Here is a 19,698-nt window from a genome sequence, read left to right as displayed (position 1 = left end):
CCTTAAAAACCTCACTTTTTGCCTCAGCTTTTTTCCTCAGTTTTGCTTGGTTTGTACCATGACCCTAGGAGCTTGCCTCCAATAGGTTTTTTGCACTGAGACAGACTCAGTCATACACACCACCAGTGCAGGTGTAAAGAAGTGACTTACACCAATGCAACAAATTGACACTGGTGCGACTCACATTGCATAGCTGTGTGGCATGTCTGAAGAACAGGTTTCCACCAGAGTGACCAAAATGATCAGAAGTTTAGAAAGTATGACCTATGTGGAAAGGTTCAAAGAATTGGCATGTTTATTCTAGCGAAGAGAAGGCTGAGGGGAGATACAAGTCTTCAGATAACAAGTTGTTCTAAAGAGGATGTTGATCAGTTGTTCTCCATGTCCACGGAGGATAGGACAAGAAAAAATTGGCTTAATTTGCAGCAAGGGAGATTTAACCTAAATCCTAGGTATTAGGAAAACGTTCTAACACTTAAAGATAGTTATGCACTGGAACAGGTTACCTGGGGAGATTATAGAATCTCCATCGTTAGACGATTTTAAAAACAGGTTAGACAAACACCTGCCAGGGATGGTCTAGGTATATTTAATCAGCACAGGGGGATGGACTAATGACCTCTTGAGGTCCCTTGCAGCCCTACATGTCTATAATTCTTGGGCAACACCTTCTGGGAGTTTTTAAATCCACAAAACTTTCATTTTGATAAAAATAAATGATTATTGTTGTTCAGATTTGGGGTGGTTTTTTGTGTGTGGTTTTGTGTGTGGTGTTTGCAAACCACTATTTTTGAGCAGCCTACACTTTTTGGGTGCAGACTGCTAAACAGTATCCTTTTCAGTTCTGTTGCGACTGAGTATCTTGGAGACTCATAGCCATCCTTATTTTCCAGGGATGTGGTGGAAGTTCTGCTGAGGAACGATGCGCTAACCAATGTGGCAGACTGCAAAGGTTGTTACCCTCTTCACTTGGCAGCCTGGAAAGGAGACGCAGAGATAGTAAAACTTCTCATCCATCAGGGACCCTCCCACACTAAAGTGAATGAACAGGTCTGAATATCTTCCTCCTCCTATTGGTCTCTAATGTACCAGCAGATTTGTACTCCTAGGGTGGAAAGGAATGTGTTAGCTGCATGACATAAGGTGCTGAGCAATTTGGAAATGGATGGGTTTGATTGTTGGAAACACTGTTTCTTTGTGTGGTGCTCTAATTCTGATGGGTTAAATAATCAAATCTAGAGTGGTTGGGTTGTGAAAGTGAGCAGTCGATCAACCACAGAGTGTCTGGGAAGTGATCTTCTGCTCTCCTACTGGGTTTTCAAAACAAACACTGGCTATTTATTTCCTCTCCAGTTGCTGAATGCTTAAATGAAGATTGCTAGTACTGTTAAAGGCTATATTGGCTCTTTCTGTTGGGAACTAATCAAAGCAGCTTTAAGTCTTTGTTTGGCCCCACACTCCTAGCTGCTCTGATTTTTTAGCACTTGTGCCCACTTGACTAATTGGGTGGGTTTTTTAAAGCATATGGCCTGCCTCTACCCCAAATAGAGAACTATAACTTGATCCTAAAGAGCAATCCTCTCAATTGGATGAGAAGATCAAGTAATACAGCCTCCTTTCTTTCTGCACCCTGGTCTTTGAGTGGGATGCAGGTTGGCTTCGCTTGTATCAATCTGTTATTCTGTGCTGTCTTCTCATCTTGGAGTGCTAACTTCCCTGTGTAGCTTTCCCATGAAAGCCTGTCAGTGTCTTCTCCATGCATCTCTGACACAAATAAGAGCACGTGTGAAATGCATGTCCACTCATTCAGACAGGTGGCTGCTGGATAAAAACACAATACTTAGTCCTGCTTTGAGTGCAGGGGACTGGACTAGAAGACCTCACAAGCTCCCTTCCAGTCCTATGATTTTATTATTCTATGATTTTGCCCTGTATCTAAGCATTTGGATAAGGAAGCAGCCTGTTATTAAGTAATGTCTTCCTATTTGCAGACTGGGAGGCAAATGTGTTCTTTAGTACCAGTCAGACTATCAATAAACCTCCCCTGTTATGGGGTGTTCCCTAGTGGTTGGGGAAAGGACTGGAACTCAGGAATTCTGGAGTTCTAAACTTGGCTCTGACACATACTCCTTGTGACACCTTGCACAGGATGCTTAAATTCTCTGTTCCTCGTATGTAAAATGGAGTTTCTTGCCTCACAAGGCCATTCTAAGACTGAATTAGTAGTTTGTAAAGCACCATGAAGATAAAAACTGCTGTCAGTGCTAATTATTACCACTCCTCAGTTAAGTAAGGATAGTTAAGTGTGCACATTTAAAATGTCTTTGATTATGTTATGTTTGTCAATCACGTTTCAGCTCCAGGCCTAGTAGTGACCCGCAGTACAGCTGCAGGCAGCCAATCTGTTCTGTTTAAATAAATTGGTTGTAAACAGTTTAGTATGCTTCTTAAATCTGTTTACAATCAATCTGTGATGGAGTCAACCAAGTGATCATGTAAGTCTTAGTGGGTCTGTTGTCTGAGGTTAGAGTAGGACAGGTATGGAAGAAGCCTATGCAGAAGATGGAGTTGAGTGTAATTCTTCAAGGTAATGTTTCATTAATGTTTGGTCTCGAGTGGGAAACTCTATAAATGAATGAAGTCCATTAAATAGCCTGCACATTTTATATTTTAAAGATTTGTAAATGATGTGCACAGTGGTTCAAATTATGCAATCTACCAGCTGGAATGACCGGTGTGGTTAACGGTTTACGATTGGAATGAGATGCTGTGTTGTCATCCCCACTCTTTCAGAGTCACCCATTGCTTTGTTGCTGTATCTCACCCATTTCATTGTCACATTTTTCTTTTTTCCTCTCCTTTTTGTAGAATACTCTTGAGATCAAAGAACTCAAAAAGTACGGCCCTTTTGACCCCTATATCAATGCCAAGGTGTGTACTTCGCTGTCAGGATTTCACTGCATCATTACTCCAAGCTGCACTCTCATGCATCCAGGTGCATTGTCATCCAGTTGGCTGATGATGCCTGCTTGGTTTCCAGCCACTTGAGGAACAGTAAAATGCAACCATTTATTTGTGGGTTTCTTTTTAAGCCAGTTCTAGAGAGATTTAGGGAAATCTCTTCCCTACTTTCTTGGGCTCCTTCAATACTTAAACGTATAAGATTCATGGTGATGGTCAATTTGCTTAATTTGGTTGGATGACTTCCAAAAGGTAACAATTTAATTAAAATGCTTCAGATTTTGTTTCACACGCTCAAATTATTGTTACTGAGCAGAAATTGAAAGAATGGTTTGTTTGTTTGTTTTCCTGCTTAAAGATGGCTGCATTTTCTTCATGGGGTTTTCAGAGTGAATGACAAATCTTCTTTGTAGTGACAACATTCTACTCGTTTTCTAAATGGATAGCTAATGCTTTTGGTGGCAGGGGGCAGTAATGTCTGTACTGCCTAAGACCTCCCGTTTTGCTTGTTGCATCAGTCTCTCGTTTTGGTGTTGAGTCCTTGTGTTTTGTGTCTGGCTCTTTATCCCTAGTCTTCTGTCCCTGTGTTTTTGCCTGTTGGTTTTTCTCTCTGCTTTCAGCAATTCTTGATCCAAAAAAGGGCACAAAAATAAGAACTTATCATGCACTGAAGCAGATGAAAAAGTTTCTAAGGTCATTTGTTCTGTCTGCCAGTGGATAGATAGATAGTGTTTTGCTCAGACACCTGCCGTGTTTAATTGAGTTTTATTTATAGCCAGGCTTCAGGCAAGTGATGATATAATAGCCCGCTGATTTATCATGAGATGCTTCTGTTTCCAGCTATCACACCAGGATGGCTTCCGGACTACTCTTCTGGAGCCAGCCAGCCATGGCAGAGTTTAGCTCTTCAAAGTTTACTTAAAAGTTCAACTGTGCTTGATCTGCAGTACCCTACACAGGCAGAGTTCTTGGGCTTGCCAGCTAATGGGAAGTAGGGTGATTGTATTAGCAGATATCTGTTACAGGAAATAAACTCCAGTGCATACCTCTTTTTGATTAAAAATGTTTAACTGAAGATCACATTTTCTCCATTTTTTTAAAAGGTGGAATTTTACAGCAACAAGTCTCTTCTGTGGAAACACATACTAAGAATAGGGGAATTTAATGTGTTAAAAGGAGCTTTGTAAAATAATATGGGAGTTTGTCAGTGTTTCTTGTGAATGAAGTACTGCAATAAAGTGCTACTGAGCTAAACTACCTCTAGAGATGTTAAGTTAGTCAGATCTTGTGGACTTGTTTGTTTTCATAAAGGGTATTTTTAAAAGACTTTCCTTGGGCTCCTGGTGCACTGCCCATACGTTAAAAAGAGAACTGCATTTTATTTTAGAATAACATTTTCAAAAGCACCTAAGCTCACTTTCAGAAGTGACTAAAGGACCTAGGGGCCTAAGCGTCATTGGAAGTCAGTGTGACTTAGGAGCCTCTGTCCCTTTCAAAAATAAGACTTGGGTGCTTCTGACATGTTTAAAAAAAGATGCCTATGCTCAAGCTCTAGGCACCCTGACAATTAGCAAACTCATCATTTGTATAGGAATAACTACAAATGCCAGCTGCTTTTCCCCTACGCCAAAGCCAGAAATAACCAACCAAAGATTAAATCCAAACCAACTCATATCAACCCTTACCATGCCTCTTCCTTCCCAGAAGCCTTGGTGAGCAGATGGTCCCTGCAACGTATGCTGTAGGTGACCTGATTATAGGCTATTCCAGAGCTGAGGAAGCTATGTATAACGAGTGGCATAATTAAGTTAGGGAGATGATGAGGGAGTGCTATCTTTGTTTTTGTAATGTGTTGCTTCCTTTAATTTGGCTAACTCCTGTGAAGAAACTGACCAGTTAACCAAAACCAGAGTAGAAAAACTAGCAGTCCTGCAGTTAAAGGAAAAATAAGCTATGCCACACAAGTTATCTGTGTCTTTTTAATTGGTCTCTGGAAACAAATAAATAATGCAGATGGGATTTAATGTGTGCTATAAAATCTGCATGGGCCGCTGATAAAAGTGGAAGCATGCCACCTGGAGTCTGAAAATCAAACTGGACAGTGAACCCACCCGATAGATTGTCAGACAATTGGGGATCCTTTTTCTGAAATGTTTGTGTTTGGCAGTGTTGGGCACCTACAGGAATGGGAGAATCCGTTCAGTCCTGTTTCCTGCATGGAGTTCCTATTAGCATTAATGGGAGTTCTATGTGGGAGTGCACGGGGAGTGTGGACTCTTATGTGGAATGGTGATGCTGTAACTGATTCCGCAGCTTCTGGCTACTTCCCTACCCTGTTATATCAGAATGTTATGGCACACTGCTTAGTGGAGAAGTAGCCTGGGTGTTGCTCAACAAGTGTTTCTTCTTTCATCTTGGGATGCCAGGGACTGCAATCACAGCTAGAGGGACAGCTGTGTGTTTCAGAATTTATTTCAGTGAGTGCGTGAAGTACTAGGAGCATGGAGGGTTTTCACAGGGTTTTGTAGACTGAGAGCGCTTTTCTTAGAAATGCACAAAGCAACAAAGCCCAACATAATGTGTTAGGAGAGGGAACTCAGAAAATCATTGGAAGGTGTGTTGAAATGCTAGCATTGAATGCTCCAATGCAAAGTGTTGTGTATGTGAAAGGCATAGGATTCAGGTCTGGTAAGGAATATGGTAGGTAGGTACGTAGTTACCAGCGTTGGAAAAATTTACCGGACACCTACTAGCTCCAGAGGCTGATGCGTAAGCTGAGGCTTTCCCCCTCTTCTGCTTCCCAACTCCCCATTCGCAACTGCTGTGAAGAGGGGCGGTGGTGGGATTGCTACAGGAGTGCTGTCCCTGGATCCTACTTAAGGACTCCATTGTTCTTATCTGTCTTTGACTAGTAAGTCTGAAACACGAAGTCTCACTGTCTCTGGCTCCTGGGAAGGAGTTTTCTCTCCCACCACAGAGTAACCTGGGGGTCTGCCCTTCTGTCATTCCCCAGCCTCGTTTGGGGTGGTGATTTTGGGGATGGAGGTGAGTCTCCTCTCCCCGGAATAGCTCCAGTGCTTGCCTTGGCTGTTGGGTGTTCATAGCTTTCCCAGTTCTTGTCCATTTCTCTGCTGCTCACAGTGCATTTGTGGGTTTCTGATTTGTATGTTTGGTGTTGGTTGCTGTGTGTGTGTTTACCCTAGATAACCTTCCATTATTAACATAAGGGAAGTGATTTCAGGGTAAATGCAATGCTGGGTAATATGTGCTCTACAACCTAGGCTCAAAAGTCCAAGTGAGTGCATGTACAATGGAAAACCTGGATAGTGACCCCCCATTTCTACTAGTAGGAGTGGAGACCCATGTCTGCTGCTGAGACAATGAGCATCTATCCAACTGAGTTCATAGGTGCTTCTGGCTCTCATTCAATGGTGGAGAAAGACTTGGTTTAGATACTGTTAGTACAGTCTGTTTCATCCTGTGACCCCATGTTAGAAAAGGAAAAAGCTTTGGGGTCCCATCCATAGTTTCAGAGCCTCCTCCCATCTCTCCATAAGGAAAGGGAGTTGCGACCCCCGCCTCTTTGGATCTGATTGCCATCTGAAGGTAGAGAACCTATGGAATGCTTATTAGAAAATTATTTAATGCTATCTCTGAAACACTCCTTCAACAGGCATGCACTTCTGTATGCACGCTGTGCTGTGTGGATCTATTTGAGGGGTGTGAATTTTGTGCGGGTGACAGGTTTTAGGCTGGCAGCCCTAATGGTGGAAATTTTCTGTGCTCATGCTGTCTCTGGCAATGAGAGTTTTCAGCACACACTGTCCCACCATTGCGCCTGCTGGGAGAAATCCGCTCTAGGAGTGAGCATAACAGTCTCTGCACTGTTCTGCAGAGATTGGGAAGATTACTTAATGTTTGTGTGATGTGGGCACTTGCCTTCTGAGACCCACTAAACTCATTTCACTGTCATGGAGAAGTTGTTCAGTTATTACTGAGATGGGTTGGATTCCAAATAGTAAACTAGAAGTGACAGGCCCTTTTATATGGTCCAGTGGATAGGACATGTAACTTGCCCCCAGGACTTCTGGGTTTGAGTCCTGGCTCGGACATGGAATTGCTGTGTGACCTGGAGCATGTCACCTATGCACTGCTGTTTTCACCATCTGTAAAATGAGGCTAATGCTACTTACCAACCATGGTAAATGCTTTGAGATGTACAGATAAGGGGTGCTAGGTGTTCTGTTAGCAATTCAGTCTCTTCCCCTTCCTTACGTGTATCTTATGTCCTCTTCACTTTGCATTCACTGATCTGGCTCCCCTGTGCTCATTTTTTCTTTATGGCTGCTTAGCTTGTGCTGTTAGACTCTGTTAAACTTGTACTCTAATAGTGAGACCCAGCATCTCCCACACATTTCTCTTCTAAATGTTGCTTATTTCTGCATGTGGCTGTTGAGGCTTCTCACTTCCTTGTTCTGTTTGTTTTTATAAGTGAGTCATGACTGTAGAGGCTGTCTCCACAGCTCCCTACTTTCCTTATGCATTTCACGTGGCTGAAAAATGATGCAGTCAAATACCAGATAAAAACCAATGGGAGTTTGCATGCATGAGTTTTGTAATCTCTAGATTGTGATTTAACACATTAGTAGGATTAAAGCACGTGTAGATCCCGACCAGTTCACAGTTTATTTCAATGGCAAATGGTGCAAAATATTGAGACATTCCTCTGCAAATCGTAATCCACAAAACACAATTCACAAAAAAAGCAAAATGGAAACATTTTGTAATGAAATTCATATGCAATGAAATCTAGCTAGACAGATAGCTATCCATTTTTAAAAAGGGGAGTGTAGTTAAAATTACAATTTTGTGCCACAGTTAGAACTGCAATGAAAGCAGCAGAGAAAGCACAAGTTTGTAATAAAAGTTTTTGCGTCAAAGCAGACACTAGTAAGTACTTGAATGTTCTTAAACAGAAATACCTCTGTGTATATTATACACAGTAGGAAAATTAGAAATTTTTAATGAAGCTTTTGAGTTGGAAGCAGACTGGCTTAAATCCAGGGAAGGTGTTCACACATATTTTGCACCTGAAAATGAAAAATCTTTTGGATTGCTTGCCTATAGTTACTCTGCACTGCTGATTTTTTTTATTTGTTTTTAACTTGACAGATGCTGCATGTATTAATTGGATCAGGCTTTCACTGTAGAGGCATTCACTTGTGGCTTAGACACTTCCCCACTGCTGAATTGAGGGCCTTGCCTGGGAAGGTCTGATTGGCACCGTGATCTAGCTGTGCTGCTCACTAAATTCACGTGTTTGCATGCAATAATTTAAACATACTGCACACTCTTTCTAAAATGGTTTGCTTACAAGTTTCAGAATTGTAAAAGCGGAATGGCTGCTATAAAGAATCAAAACCTCAGTCATAGGAGAAATGACTGGATTCTAGAAACAATTGAAGTTTAAATTTTAAACAATGGCAATTAAGTTACTGTAGATGGAATCCATACTGTGGTTTGCTTATTACATTTTGCATTTACTTATTATTATGGTGCCCAAGAGTGTTGTATGCTTCATAGATAAGACAGGACCTTGCCTGCAAGAGCTTGCAAAGTAAATGACAACCCATAGAAACTTGGCAGTCCTCTAATTTTTAATATGGCCTCTTGCTTTTGTGTTCAGTGCTTTGAAAGCAGTGTATATCTGTGTACAGCAATTGCTTCCCATAGCTCAGAACACAAAGGTCTGTTGATGAGTGTTTTGAGGCTTTCTACAGGCTTTTGTTAGGCGGGTTGGTCAGTTTATGAAGGTTACCTGTGCCTGATAAATTAGGAACGCGACCAAAACACTGCTCTGGGCTCTTTATGTTAAAAAGGATTTATTGCATCCCCACTACTGGCTGTTTGTCTTGTTTTTACATTTAAACTTCAATGGTTTTGTGAGTGAGGCACAGAAGGGCTCATTTCTTCCGTCTTCTGAAGCGCCGCTGTGTTTATGACCCTTCAGAATAACGACAATGAGACCGCGCTGCACTGTGCTGCTCAGTATGGTCACACGGAAGTTGTGAAGGTTCTCCTGGAGGAGCTGACGGACCCCACGATGCGCAATAACAAGTTCGAGACGCCTCTGGATCTGGCCGCGCTCTACGGAAGGCTGGAGGTCGTGAAGATGCTGCTGAATGCTCACCCCAATCTTTTAAGCTGCAACACTAAGAAACACACACCCCTGCACCTGGCAGCTAGGAACGGACATAAAGCTGTAGTCCATGTCCTCCTAGATGCCGGCATGGATAGCAACTACCAGGTATCTTGCCAATCCATGTGTGAATCTAGTGCAAGTGAAAGGGGTCAGATAGCGGCTGGAGTCCTCCCCATAGGAAAGGCACTGTAGTGGTAGGGCAAGCGTCTCTTGACCTCAGTCCTGGAGGACTCTGCTTTAAGGATGAGAATAGCTCAGTCTCCCATTCAGTCCTTGGCTGTGTTGGGGGGTCCCGCTTGGGGCAGATATACAGCAGTGAAATGTGTCCCCAAAAGGAGTGGAGAGAACTTGTTCTTTCTTTCCACCAAACCACTTCTGACTTCCCTGTTAGCACAGAAATAAACTTGTATGTCTTATCTGTCTTTCCTTCTGTGGGAGAACACCCACTCTAAATAAACTTTGGAGAGTTTTTACTTTGTTTATAATTCTCAGGCCCTCCCATGTTAAACTAAACCTTCCTCTCACCCCAAATTCTTAATGCTGTGGAATAGCTTCTCACACAGTGTGACCCCAGTAATGGGTATTGGTTGCAGTGAGTTGCTTTTGTCCACATACTGTGCGTGCAATTACTTTTTTTTCCTGTTTATATAACTCCCTAAAATGTTTTAGGATTAGTGTTCACAATCTGGGCTCATGGTATATTGTTTAATTTTTACAGACTGAGAAGGGCAGTGCTTTGCACGAGGCTGCTTTGTTTGGCAAGACAGATGTGGTACAAATATTGCTGGCTGCAGGTGAGAGAACGACATTTTGACACAATAGCCTGGAGATGGCTTTACAGGGAGCATGTGATAAGGGAATGGTGTATGGTGGCAGCATTTTTCTCTTATCAGCCAGCGGTGGAAGAATCGTTCCTCTGAGTGACTCATGGAAGAGGTATTCTCTGGGTAGTTGGGTCTTAGGTCTCTTTGGAGGAAGAATTTCTTTAACTCAGCCCAGGAAATGACCAGAAGAGCATCTAAGTCACGACTCAGTTACAATAAATTAGCTTTGTTGCAGATAGTCTGAAAATGCTGTCTCACCCTGTCCGCCTTATCTCTTCTAGGTATTGATGTGAATATAAAAGATAACCGAGGCCTGACAGCTCTGGATATTGTGAGGGAACTTCCTTCTCAGAAAAGCCAACAAATAGCAGCTCTCATTGAAGGTAAAGGAGTGTTAGTTTTCTAGTCATTCATATTTATTTTTCTGTCTAAATGTACATGTGGACTGCAGCCATATGATCATGTTTTGTGATCCCAGCAAACATCACAAGCTAAGCTTCTTCTTCGAGTGCTTGCTCATATCGATTCCAATTAGGTGTGCGCGCGCCGCGTGCACGATCGTCGGAGAATTTTCTACCCTAGCAACACCCGGTGGGTCGGCTGTGGAGCCCCCTGGAGTGGCGCCTTCATGGCGCTGGATATATACCCCAGCTGACCCAGCGCCCCCTCAGTTCCTTCTTACCGCCCCTGACGGTCGTTGGAACTGTGGAGCGCGGCATAGCTGTTCTCCACTCTCCCTAGCTTATCCTGTTAATTCTGTAGATAGTTGTAGTTATAGTTGTTGTATAGTGTTAGATAGATATTCATCTTCGTTGTTAAATAGTTGTAAATAGTTAGCGGGGGTTAAGGGGGTTGTTCTCCCCCCTTTTCCCCCCGGCGCATAGCCGGGCTCATGCCCAAGGCTCCTGGCTTTAAGCTGTGCGCGTCCTGTGCTAAGCCTATGCCTACGGGTGATCCGCATGACTCGTGTCTGAAGTGTCTAGGAGAGTCCCATCAGACAGATAAGTGCAAGATCTGTAAGGCCTTCAGACCGAGAACCAAAAAGGAGCGGGACTTTAGGCTCAGGCAGCTCCTCATGGAGGCGGCACTTAGCCCAGATCCTCCCTCGGTGCGCCAAGCCCCGGCACTGAGCGCCTCGGTGCGCAGGGCCCCTGCGGCACCGACCGGTACTGCACCGCGGGCAGAATCGGATAAGGCCTCACGGCACCAGCCTCCTTCGGCACCGCGACCGCCACAGGGGCCTCGGCGCCGTTCCCTGTCTCCGGGACACAAGAAATCCCACAAGGCACAGGAGACCGCTGTCCTGCAGACAGGTAGAGCCGCGTCCGCCTTTAGAGCGCCAGAAGCAGCAAGTACCTGCTACACCGTTGACTCCGGCGCCACGGCCGTTGAGTCCGGTGCGGACTGGCTCACCACCTCGGTCGGTGGTGGAGCCTTGTCTCCCGTCCACTCCGGAGACCTTCGCGACGGCGAAAGACCTTATCGCTCTCACGGAGCAGGCGCCGTCTCAACCAGCGGCACCGTCCGCTACTCGCACAGTGCAATCCAGGGGCAAGCCTGCCCTGGTACGCCTGCCGTCTCCGGACGTGGTCTCACGGCACCGCTCCAGATCTCGGAGCAGGTCCCGACGCCGCTCACAGTCCCGGCGCCGACTATCACCTCGGCACCGGTCGTACTCGCGGCCTAGATCCTCTTCACGGCACTGGTCTACGTCTCGGCACCGTCAGGATCATCGGTACCGATCGGACTCAAGACGTAGTTCTCGGCACCGGTACGAGCGCCGCTCCAGTTCGAGGGGCCGCTCCCGGTACCACGTCTACTCGCGGTCGTCGTCTTCTAGGTCCAGATCCGGATCTCGGCACCGACATGGCCAGCGGCACCGATCCCGGTGGCACCGCATAGGGACTGATCGCCTATGGACCGGCACCGATCGGCACCGTATCGTACCGAGCCGATTCCGACGCGTTCGGCACCGCCTTGGCCCTCGAGATCAGCGTCTCGCTCCTCCGGGGCTTCGAGATTAGCATACCCTCCTCAAGGTCAGGCTGCTGCGGCTGACTTGGGCCACTGGCAGGAGGCGGCAGAGGACCCTGCGCAGGACCCTACGCATTGGTCTTTCTGGACCCCGTGGGCGTATCACCAGGCGCAAGGGGCTCCACCATCAGCCTCTCGCTCGGCACGCTCTGAGCCCAGAGTCCCGGAGGCCACCATCTCCCGTCCTCCCCCAGGGGGCATGGAGGCTCCCGTGCCTACACCACCTCAGGCCCTGGATCCAGGGGCAGGCGATGCTCCGCTTCAGGGACCCTTAGAACAGGACCCTCCGTTAGACCCCTTGCCCCCTGAGGTATCCTCCTCATCTTCCCCGGATGAGGCGGTGGCGGGTACAACAGCCTCGGGCCTGCCCCCGATAGATCTTCGTGCCCACCAGGACCTATTACATAGGGTGGCGCGTAATATGGACCTCCAGGCGGAGGAGATAGTAGAGGTGCAGGACCCGGTGGTGAGCATCCTCTTGGCTGATGCCCCATCCCGGGTAGCATTGCCACTAATTCGGACGATTCAGGCTAATGCCACTACCATATGGCAAACTACTGCCTCTATTCCACCCACAGCCAGAGGGGTAGAAAGGAAGTACTTCGTCCCTTCCAAGGACTATGAGTACTTATATACTCATCCCCCACCGTGCTCACTAGTTGTGTCATCTGTAAACGCAAGAGAGCGTCATGGCCAGCAGGCGGCAGCGCCCAAATCGAAGGACGCTAAGCGCTTTGATTTGTTCGGGCGTAAGGTGTACTCGGCAGGAGGTCTGCAGCTCAGAGCGGCAAACCAACAGGCGCTCTTGAGCCGCTACAACTTCAACTCATGGAACTCCATGGGGAAATTCAAAGAGTTGGTTCCCCAGGACTCAAGGGAAGAGTTCGGGGCCTTAGTGGAGGAGGGTAAGAAGGTGGCGAGGACCTCCTTACAAGCCTCATTGGACATAGCGGACTCGGCCGCCAGGACGCTGGCGTCAGGTATCGCCATGCGGCGAGTCTCCTGGCTCCAGGTCTCGGGCTTGCCGCCGGAACTGCAGCAGACCCTGCAGGATTTACCTTTCGAGGGCCAGGGGTTGTTCTCGGAGAAGACGGACTCTCGGCTGCAGAGCCTCAAGGACTCGAACTATCATGCGCTCCCTGGGGATGCATGTCCCAGGGCCCCAGCGCAGACCCTTTAGGCCCCAACCTCAAAGGTTCTACCCTCCCCCGCCTCGTCCGAGACAGGACTTCGCCAGAAGGCGGGGACGAGGTGGTAGGCGAAGGTCGACCGGCTCTCAACCCGGTCAGAACCAGGGCCCGCCTAGACCACCTTCAGGTCCTAGGCAAAACTTTTGAAGATGCGGTCGAGGACGGCGCCCCAGCCACTACCCAGGATCCATCTCCCTCCTTTCGGGATCGCCTCTCCCGTTTCCACCGTGCTTGGTCCCTCATAACATCAGACTGTTGGGTCCTTCGCACGGTGGAGAGGGGTTACGCTATCCAATTTTCTTCGTTTCCCCCCACACACACACCCTCCCTCCCCGTCCCTCTTCAGGGACCCTTCTCACGAGCATCTCCTTATACAGGAGGTTTTTGGCCTCCTATCTATGGGAGCCATAGACGAGGTGCCACCAGAGTTAAGGGGCAGGGGATTTTATTCCCGCTACTTCCTGATCCCCAAGTCAAAAGGGGGTCTGCGACCCATTTTAGACTTACGCAGACTCAGGAAATGCATAGTAAAGTTGAAGTTCCGCATGGTCTCCTTGGGGACCATTATCCCTTCCCTGGATCCTGGAGACTGGTTCGCCACCCTCGACATGAAGGACGCATATTTTCATATAGCGATCTACCCCCCACACAGGCGCTTCCTTCGATTTGTAGTAAACAAGGTGCACTACCAATTTGCAGTCCTTCCCTTCGGCTTGTCCGCGGCTCCGAGAGTGTTCACAAAATGTATGGCTGTCGTGGCAGCATACCTTCGTCGACAAGGGATACAGGTGTTCCCGTATTTAGACGACTGGCTGGTGCGCGGCTGCACCAGAGAGCAAGTTCAAGCTCACGTCCACATAATACTACAAACATTCCACGAGTTGGCCATTCTACTCAACAAAGAGAAGTCCACTCTGGAGCCAACCCAGAGGATAGAATTTATTGGGGCAGTCCTAGACTCCAGACTCACCCGAGCTATTCTACCAGACAGTCGTTTTCATACCGTCACAAGCATCATTCGAGGGCTCCGGGCCTTTCCGATTACCACAATAAGGACGTGCCTTGCCCTATTGGGTCACATGGCCTCTTGCACTTATGTAACCAGGCACGCCAGACTTCGACTTCAGGCCTGGATATCGTCAGTGTACCGCCCTCATCAACACAGCCTAAACATGGTGGTCACAATCCCGACCTTGGTCCTGGCTTCTCTCACCTGGTGGCTGGACCGCAAGGCGGTTTGCGCAGGAGTGCCGTTCCACGCCCCTCAACCCTCCCTGCACGTGGTCACGGACGCCTCATCTCTAGGTTGTGGCGCTCACCTTGGGGAGCACCATACCCAGGGAATGTGGACCGCACCCCATCTAGCCCTGCACATCAATGTTCGAGAGCTGATGGCAGTGCGCCTGGCCTGTCAGGCATTTCTCGGTCTCCTACAGGGCCGTTGCATGTTAGTCCTCACTGACAACACCACGGTCATGTTTTACATCGACAAGCAAGGAGGAGCCCGGTCGTCGCTTCTATGCCAAGAGGCCATTCGCCTGTGGGAATTCTGCATCGCCCACTCGATACATCTCACGGCATCGTTCCTTCCTGGAGTCCAGAACATGCTAGTGGACCGTCTCAGCAGGTCCTTCCAGACGCACGAGTGGTCGATTCGCCCGGACATCATCTATTCCGTCTTCCAGAGGTTGGGATTTCCCCAGGTCGACCTGTTCGCATCTCGAGCCAACAGGAAGTGCCACGCGTTCTGCTCCCTACAAGGGCGATCTCTGGGCTCCCTGTCGGACCCGTTCCTTCTAACGTGGAAGGACCACCTGTTCTACGCTTTCCCTCCATTTCCACTGGTCCACAGGGTACTGCTCAAGCTATGCAGAGACCAGGCACGGGTGATTCTAGTCGCTTCAGCTTGGCCAAGGCAGCACTGGTACACCACGCTTTTGGAGCTATCGGTTCAAACACCGATCACGCTTCCCTTGTGCCCAGATCTGATCTCTCAGGGCCACAGCCAACTATGTCACCCCGACCTGCAATCGCTCCACCTCACAGCGTGGATGCTCCATGGCTGAATCGGACAGAGCGGCAATGCTCGCATTCCGTCCAACAGATTCTGCTGGGAAGTAGAAAGCCCTCTACACGGACCACTTACTTAGCCAAGTGGAAACGGTTCTCCTGTTGGTGCGAGCAGCGAGCCACGCCCCCCTTGCAGGCGTCAATTCCTCTTATACTTGAATATCTCCTATCCCTAAAACAGCAGGGCTTGGCGATATCTTCGGTCAGGGTTCACCTGGCCGCTATATCAGCGTTCCACCCAGGAGAACTCGCTTCCTCGGTCTTCTCTAACCCGATGGTCGTTAGATTCCTCAAGGGCTTAGACCGACTATACCCACAGCAACGCCAGCCCGTTCCGACGTGGGATCTCAACCTGGTTCTCTCAAAGCTCATAGGGCCCCCGTTCGAGCCATTGGCTACCTGTTCACTCCTGTACCTATCTTGGAAGACAGCCTTCCTTGTAGCCATCACTTCAGCAAGGAGCGTTTCTGAACTCAGGGCGCTTACGTCTGAGCCTCCATACACTGTTTTCCATAAGGACAAGGTGCAGCTTCGCCCCCACCCTGCCTTTCTTCCCAAGGTAGTTTCACCTTTTCATGTGAACCAGGATATATTTCTCCCGGTCTTCCATCCTAAGCCACACGCTACCCGTCAAGACCAGCGTATGCATTCCTTGGACGTACGCAGGGCCCTGGCTTTCTATATTGACCGTACAAAGCCGTTTAGGAAGACGACACAACTCTTCGTTGCAGTGGCCGACCGGATGAAAGGCTCACCGGTCTCCTCACAGTGCCTGTCCTCTTGGATCACGTCCTGTATTCGTGCTTGCTACGACCTGGCCGGTGTCCCGACGCCGCGCCTCACCGCCCACTCCACGAGGGCCCAAGCCTCCTCGACCGCCTTCCTGGCTCAGGTCCCGATCCAGGACATCTGTAAAGCGGCGGTTTGGTCATCGGTCCACACATTCGCCGCTCACTATGCGCTGGTACAGCAATCCAGAGACGATGCTGCATTCGGATCAGCGGTTTTGCACACAGCGATGTCTCACTCCGACCCCACCGCCTAGGTAAGGCTTGGGAGTCACCTAATTGGAATCGATATGAGCAAGCACTCGAAGAAGAAAAAACGGTTACTCACCTTTTGTAACTGTTGTTCTTTGAGATGTGTTGCTCATATCCATTCCAAACCCGCCCCCCTTCCCCACTGTCGGAGTAGCCAGCAAGAAGGAACTGAGGGGGCGCTGGGTCGGCTGGGGTATATATCCAGTGCCATGAAGGCGCCACTCCAGGGGGCTCCACAGCCGACCCACTGGGTGTTGCTAGGGTAGAAAATTCTCCGACGATCGTGCACGCGGCGCGCGCACACCTAATTGGAATCGATATGAGCAACACATCTCGAAGAACAACAGTTACAAAGCTGAGTAACCGTTTTATCTTCAGGCCAGGCCAGTCCTTGGAGGGAAGCATCTAGGAATGGTCCAAGAAGTAGTGCTTTACCTCAGTTGGTGGTGCTCTTTCTGAGTCATTGACCCTGTGCCCCACCAGTGTTTCATCATGATGCTCTAGGAGGTGCTGTCTTGCAGATGATCCTTAAAACAGAAGTCTTGATTACTTGTGGGAATAAAAGGACCTCTGACCCTTTGCACAAGAGTGGGGCATCCTAGCTAGAGTCCCACTTGGGTAATATTTTCTCCTTTAAATTTCCTTTCAGTTGGATATGGTGTTTGTCACATCTTGCATGTAACTGTTAGTAAATAATGTTTTCACCCCAAGCATTTGTATAGAGTGTTATAGATTTAAAGCATTCTGCAAACATGAACTAAACTTCATGCTACTCCTGTGAGGTTGCCAAATACTGTCCTCATTTTTACAAATGGGGAAACGAAGGCTGCTTGAAGGCTGAAAGTTTTCAAGCCTTAAGTGACATGAGTGAGACACTTAAACTCAGGTGTCTAATTTCAGGCGTTTAAACTTGGTATTTCTACCCTAGCTGTCTTGCCTGTGATCATAGGTCCCTGACTAGAAACCATGTCTCTTGACAATCCTGTGCTGGTCCACACAACTTCACTGCCTCTTCTCAGTGTAGTATTCTCGGCTCCTCGGAGCTCAGATCAAGTGTTGTATCTCACTAAACAGCTACATAGTAATCTGCTTGATAAGGTTGGGTGTGCATCTTAACTAGTTGATCTGTAAAGCGCTTTGTAGTTCTCTGATGAAAGGCATTCTGCAGAAGTTCAGTGTCATTATTCCTAACCCTGGACATGTGATTAAAGGGGTAATCTGCTCCTATTGTGGGAGCTGAGCTCCCAGATCTAACCCTGCACTTTGATTTCTTTTGAGCCATCTAAATATGTAGCTCAGCAGCTTTCAGAATAGCCACTTAATTCTGATCCACAAGGTGGGAATGTGGCTCGCATGATATTGAACCAGGGAACAGGACTGTCTGCCTAACCTGGGTAAGTGGCAACCCCAGTGGTGAGCTTCTCACTATTTGAATGTTGCTTTTTCCTCTTTCCTGCACAGATCACACAACTGGGAAGAAGAGTGCAAAAGCGGCAGAGAAGGCTCTGCCAACACCTGTCATTCCTGCCACTGAACCTGCAGTCCGGATACCACAGGGTATGAAGTCTGCTGTTTGGGAGGCAGGGCTTGAGTTTGTCGGGTGTGCAGATGACTACTGATGACTGCACTGCTCTGAGTGTAGAAGAGGCAGGGTTCAGTTATAATAAATCCAAAAGTTGTACTTTGTGCCCAGAAAGCCAAATAGTCTGAAACCAATGATTCCCCTTCTCTCCCACCCCCTGGTTCTTTAAATCTGACTTGCATAACGTATCCCATCTGTTGCCCCTGTAATGGGGGTGGGTGGATGTCTCCATAAATCCAGAGGGAGCTGCCATTTGTTTGCTCTCATCTTTGCTACTGTTCTGCTGAACCAATAAAATGATCCGTAAAGTACCAAACATATCAGGTAAAATGCAAATACAGTGCTTCCTATGTATGTGTCGCATCCTCTCTTAGAGAGAGTACCAAAGGATTGTCTGCATTCCAGGGGTGTGTGGTAGTAACACACAACCCTGGTGGAGACTGTCTGGTCTATAGAACAGGTTTTTATAACAGAGGAAAAAATCCTTCTTCAACACTGATCAAGGAAGTCCAGGCTAAACATTGGTGAAATTAAAAAAGGCTTATTGCTAGCATGGTTTGAGCAGCCTTGTGGGTAAGACACCAAACTGAACTGAAAACCGCAGCAAGCAGCTGTTCTGTAATGGGGCAACCCCTAATGAGTTTGTATGGTCCTTGTGTGGGTGTGCTTCATGATATCTAAGCAGCGATGCATGCAGCCTAGATTCTTGTTCAATTGCTAGGCCACTTCTCTTGCTTGCTTGTAGGGTAACTTGATTTAAATCAAAACAATTTAAATCAGCGATTTAAATAGAAATGTAGGAGTGAAAGGGACCTCGATAGGTCATCTAGTCCAGCCCCTGCACTCAGGTAGGACTAAGTATTATCTAAACTATCCCTGACAGGTGTTTAGACAAACATCTGTAGGTTAGACAACTTATTCTTAAAAACCTCCAATGATGGAGATTCCACAACCTCCCTAAGTAACTTTTTCCAGTGCTTAACTACTCTTACATTTGTCTTTTAATATCAAATCTCAGTCTCCTTTGCTGCAATTTAAGCCCATTACTATTCGTCCTGTCTTAAGTGGATAAGGAGAACCCTCCTCTTTATAACAACCTTTACGTACTTGATTCTTATCATGTTCCCCCTCAGTCTTGTCTTCTCTAGCCTAAACAAATTCAGTTTTTTCAACCTTTCCTCAGATGTCACATTTTCTAGACCTTTAATAATTTTTGCTGCTTTCATCTGGACTTCAATTTATCCACATCTTCTGGTACCCAGAACTGAACACAGGATTCCAGTTGAGGCCTTTTCAGTGCTGAGTGGGATAATTACTTCAACACTCCTGCTAATACATCCCAGAAGGATATTTGTTTCGTTTTTGTAACAGTATTATATTGTTGACTCTTAGTTAGTTTGTGATCCACTATAACCCCCAGATCCTTTTTTGCAGTACCCCTTCCTAGGCAGTCATTTCCTATTTTGTATTTGTGCCATTGATTATTCCTTCCTAAGTGTAGTAGTTTGTGTTTGTCCTTGCTGAATTTCATCCTATTTATTTGAGACCATTTCTCCAGTTGGTCAAGATCATTGTGGATTCTAATCTTGTCCTTTAAAGATTGCAACCCCTCCTCTCCCAACCCTATCCATACACTCAAGAAGTGTACTCTCTCTGCCATTATCCAAATCATCTATGAAGATATTTAAGAGAACCAGACCCAGGACAGATCTCTGTGGGACTCCACTCGATATGCCTTTCCAGCTTGACTGTAAACCATTGATAACTACTCTTTTCCAACCATTTGTGCACCCAC

General features: G+C 47.2%; 1 protein-coding gene across 1 annotated transcript in view; it reads left to right on the top strand.

Annotated features, from left to right (window-relative positions):
* Positions 1-19,698, top strand: part of ANKS1A (ankyrin repeat and sterile alpha motif domain containing 1A) — a 162,575-nt gene that overhangs the window by 43,272 nt on the left and 99,605 nt on the right. The window contains exons 3-8 of the mRNA XM_065404506.1: positions 894-1,050; positions 2,869-2,931; positions 8,972-9,268; positions 9,882-9,957; positions 10,269-10,370; positions 17,783-17,878. Coding sequence (XP_065260578.1) covers positions 894-1,050; positions 2,869-2,931; positions 8,972-9,268; positions 9,882-9,957; positions 10,269-10,370; positions 17,783-17,878 — 791 coding nt within the window. The remainder of the gene's footprint in view (positions 1-893; positions 1,051-2,868; positions 2,932-8,971; positions 9,269-9,881; positions 9,958-10,268; positions 10,371-17,782; positions 17,879-19,698) is intronic.

The sequence above is a fragment of the Emys orbicularis genome, chromosome 4 (genome assembly GCF_028017835.1).
Source record: "Emys orbicularis isolate rEmyOrb1 chromosome 4, rEmyOrb1.hap1, whole genome shotgun sequence".
Lineage (NCBI taxonomy): Eukaryota > Metazoa > Chordata > Testudines > Emydidae > Emys > Emys orbicularis.
This window is presented reverse-complemented; position numbering and strand designations above follow the sequence as displayed.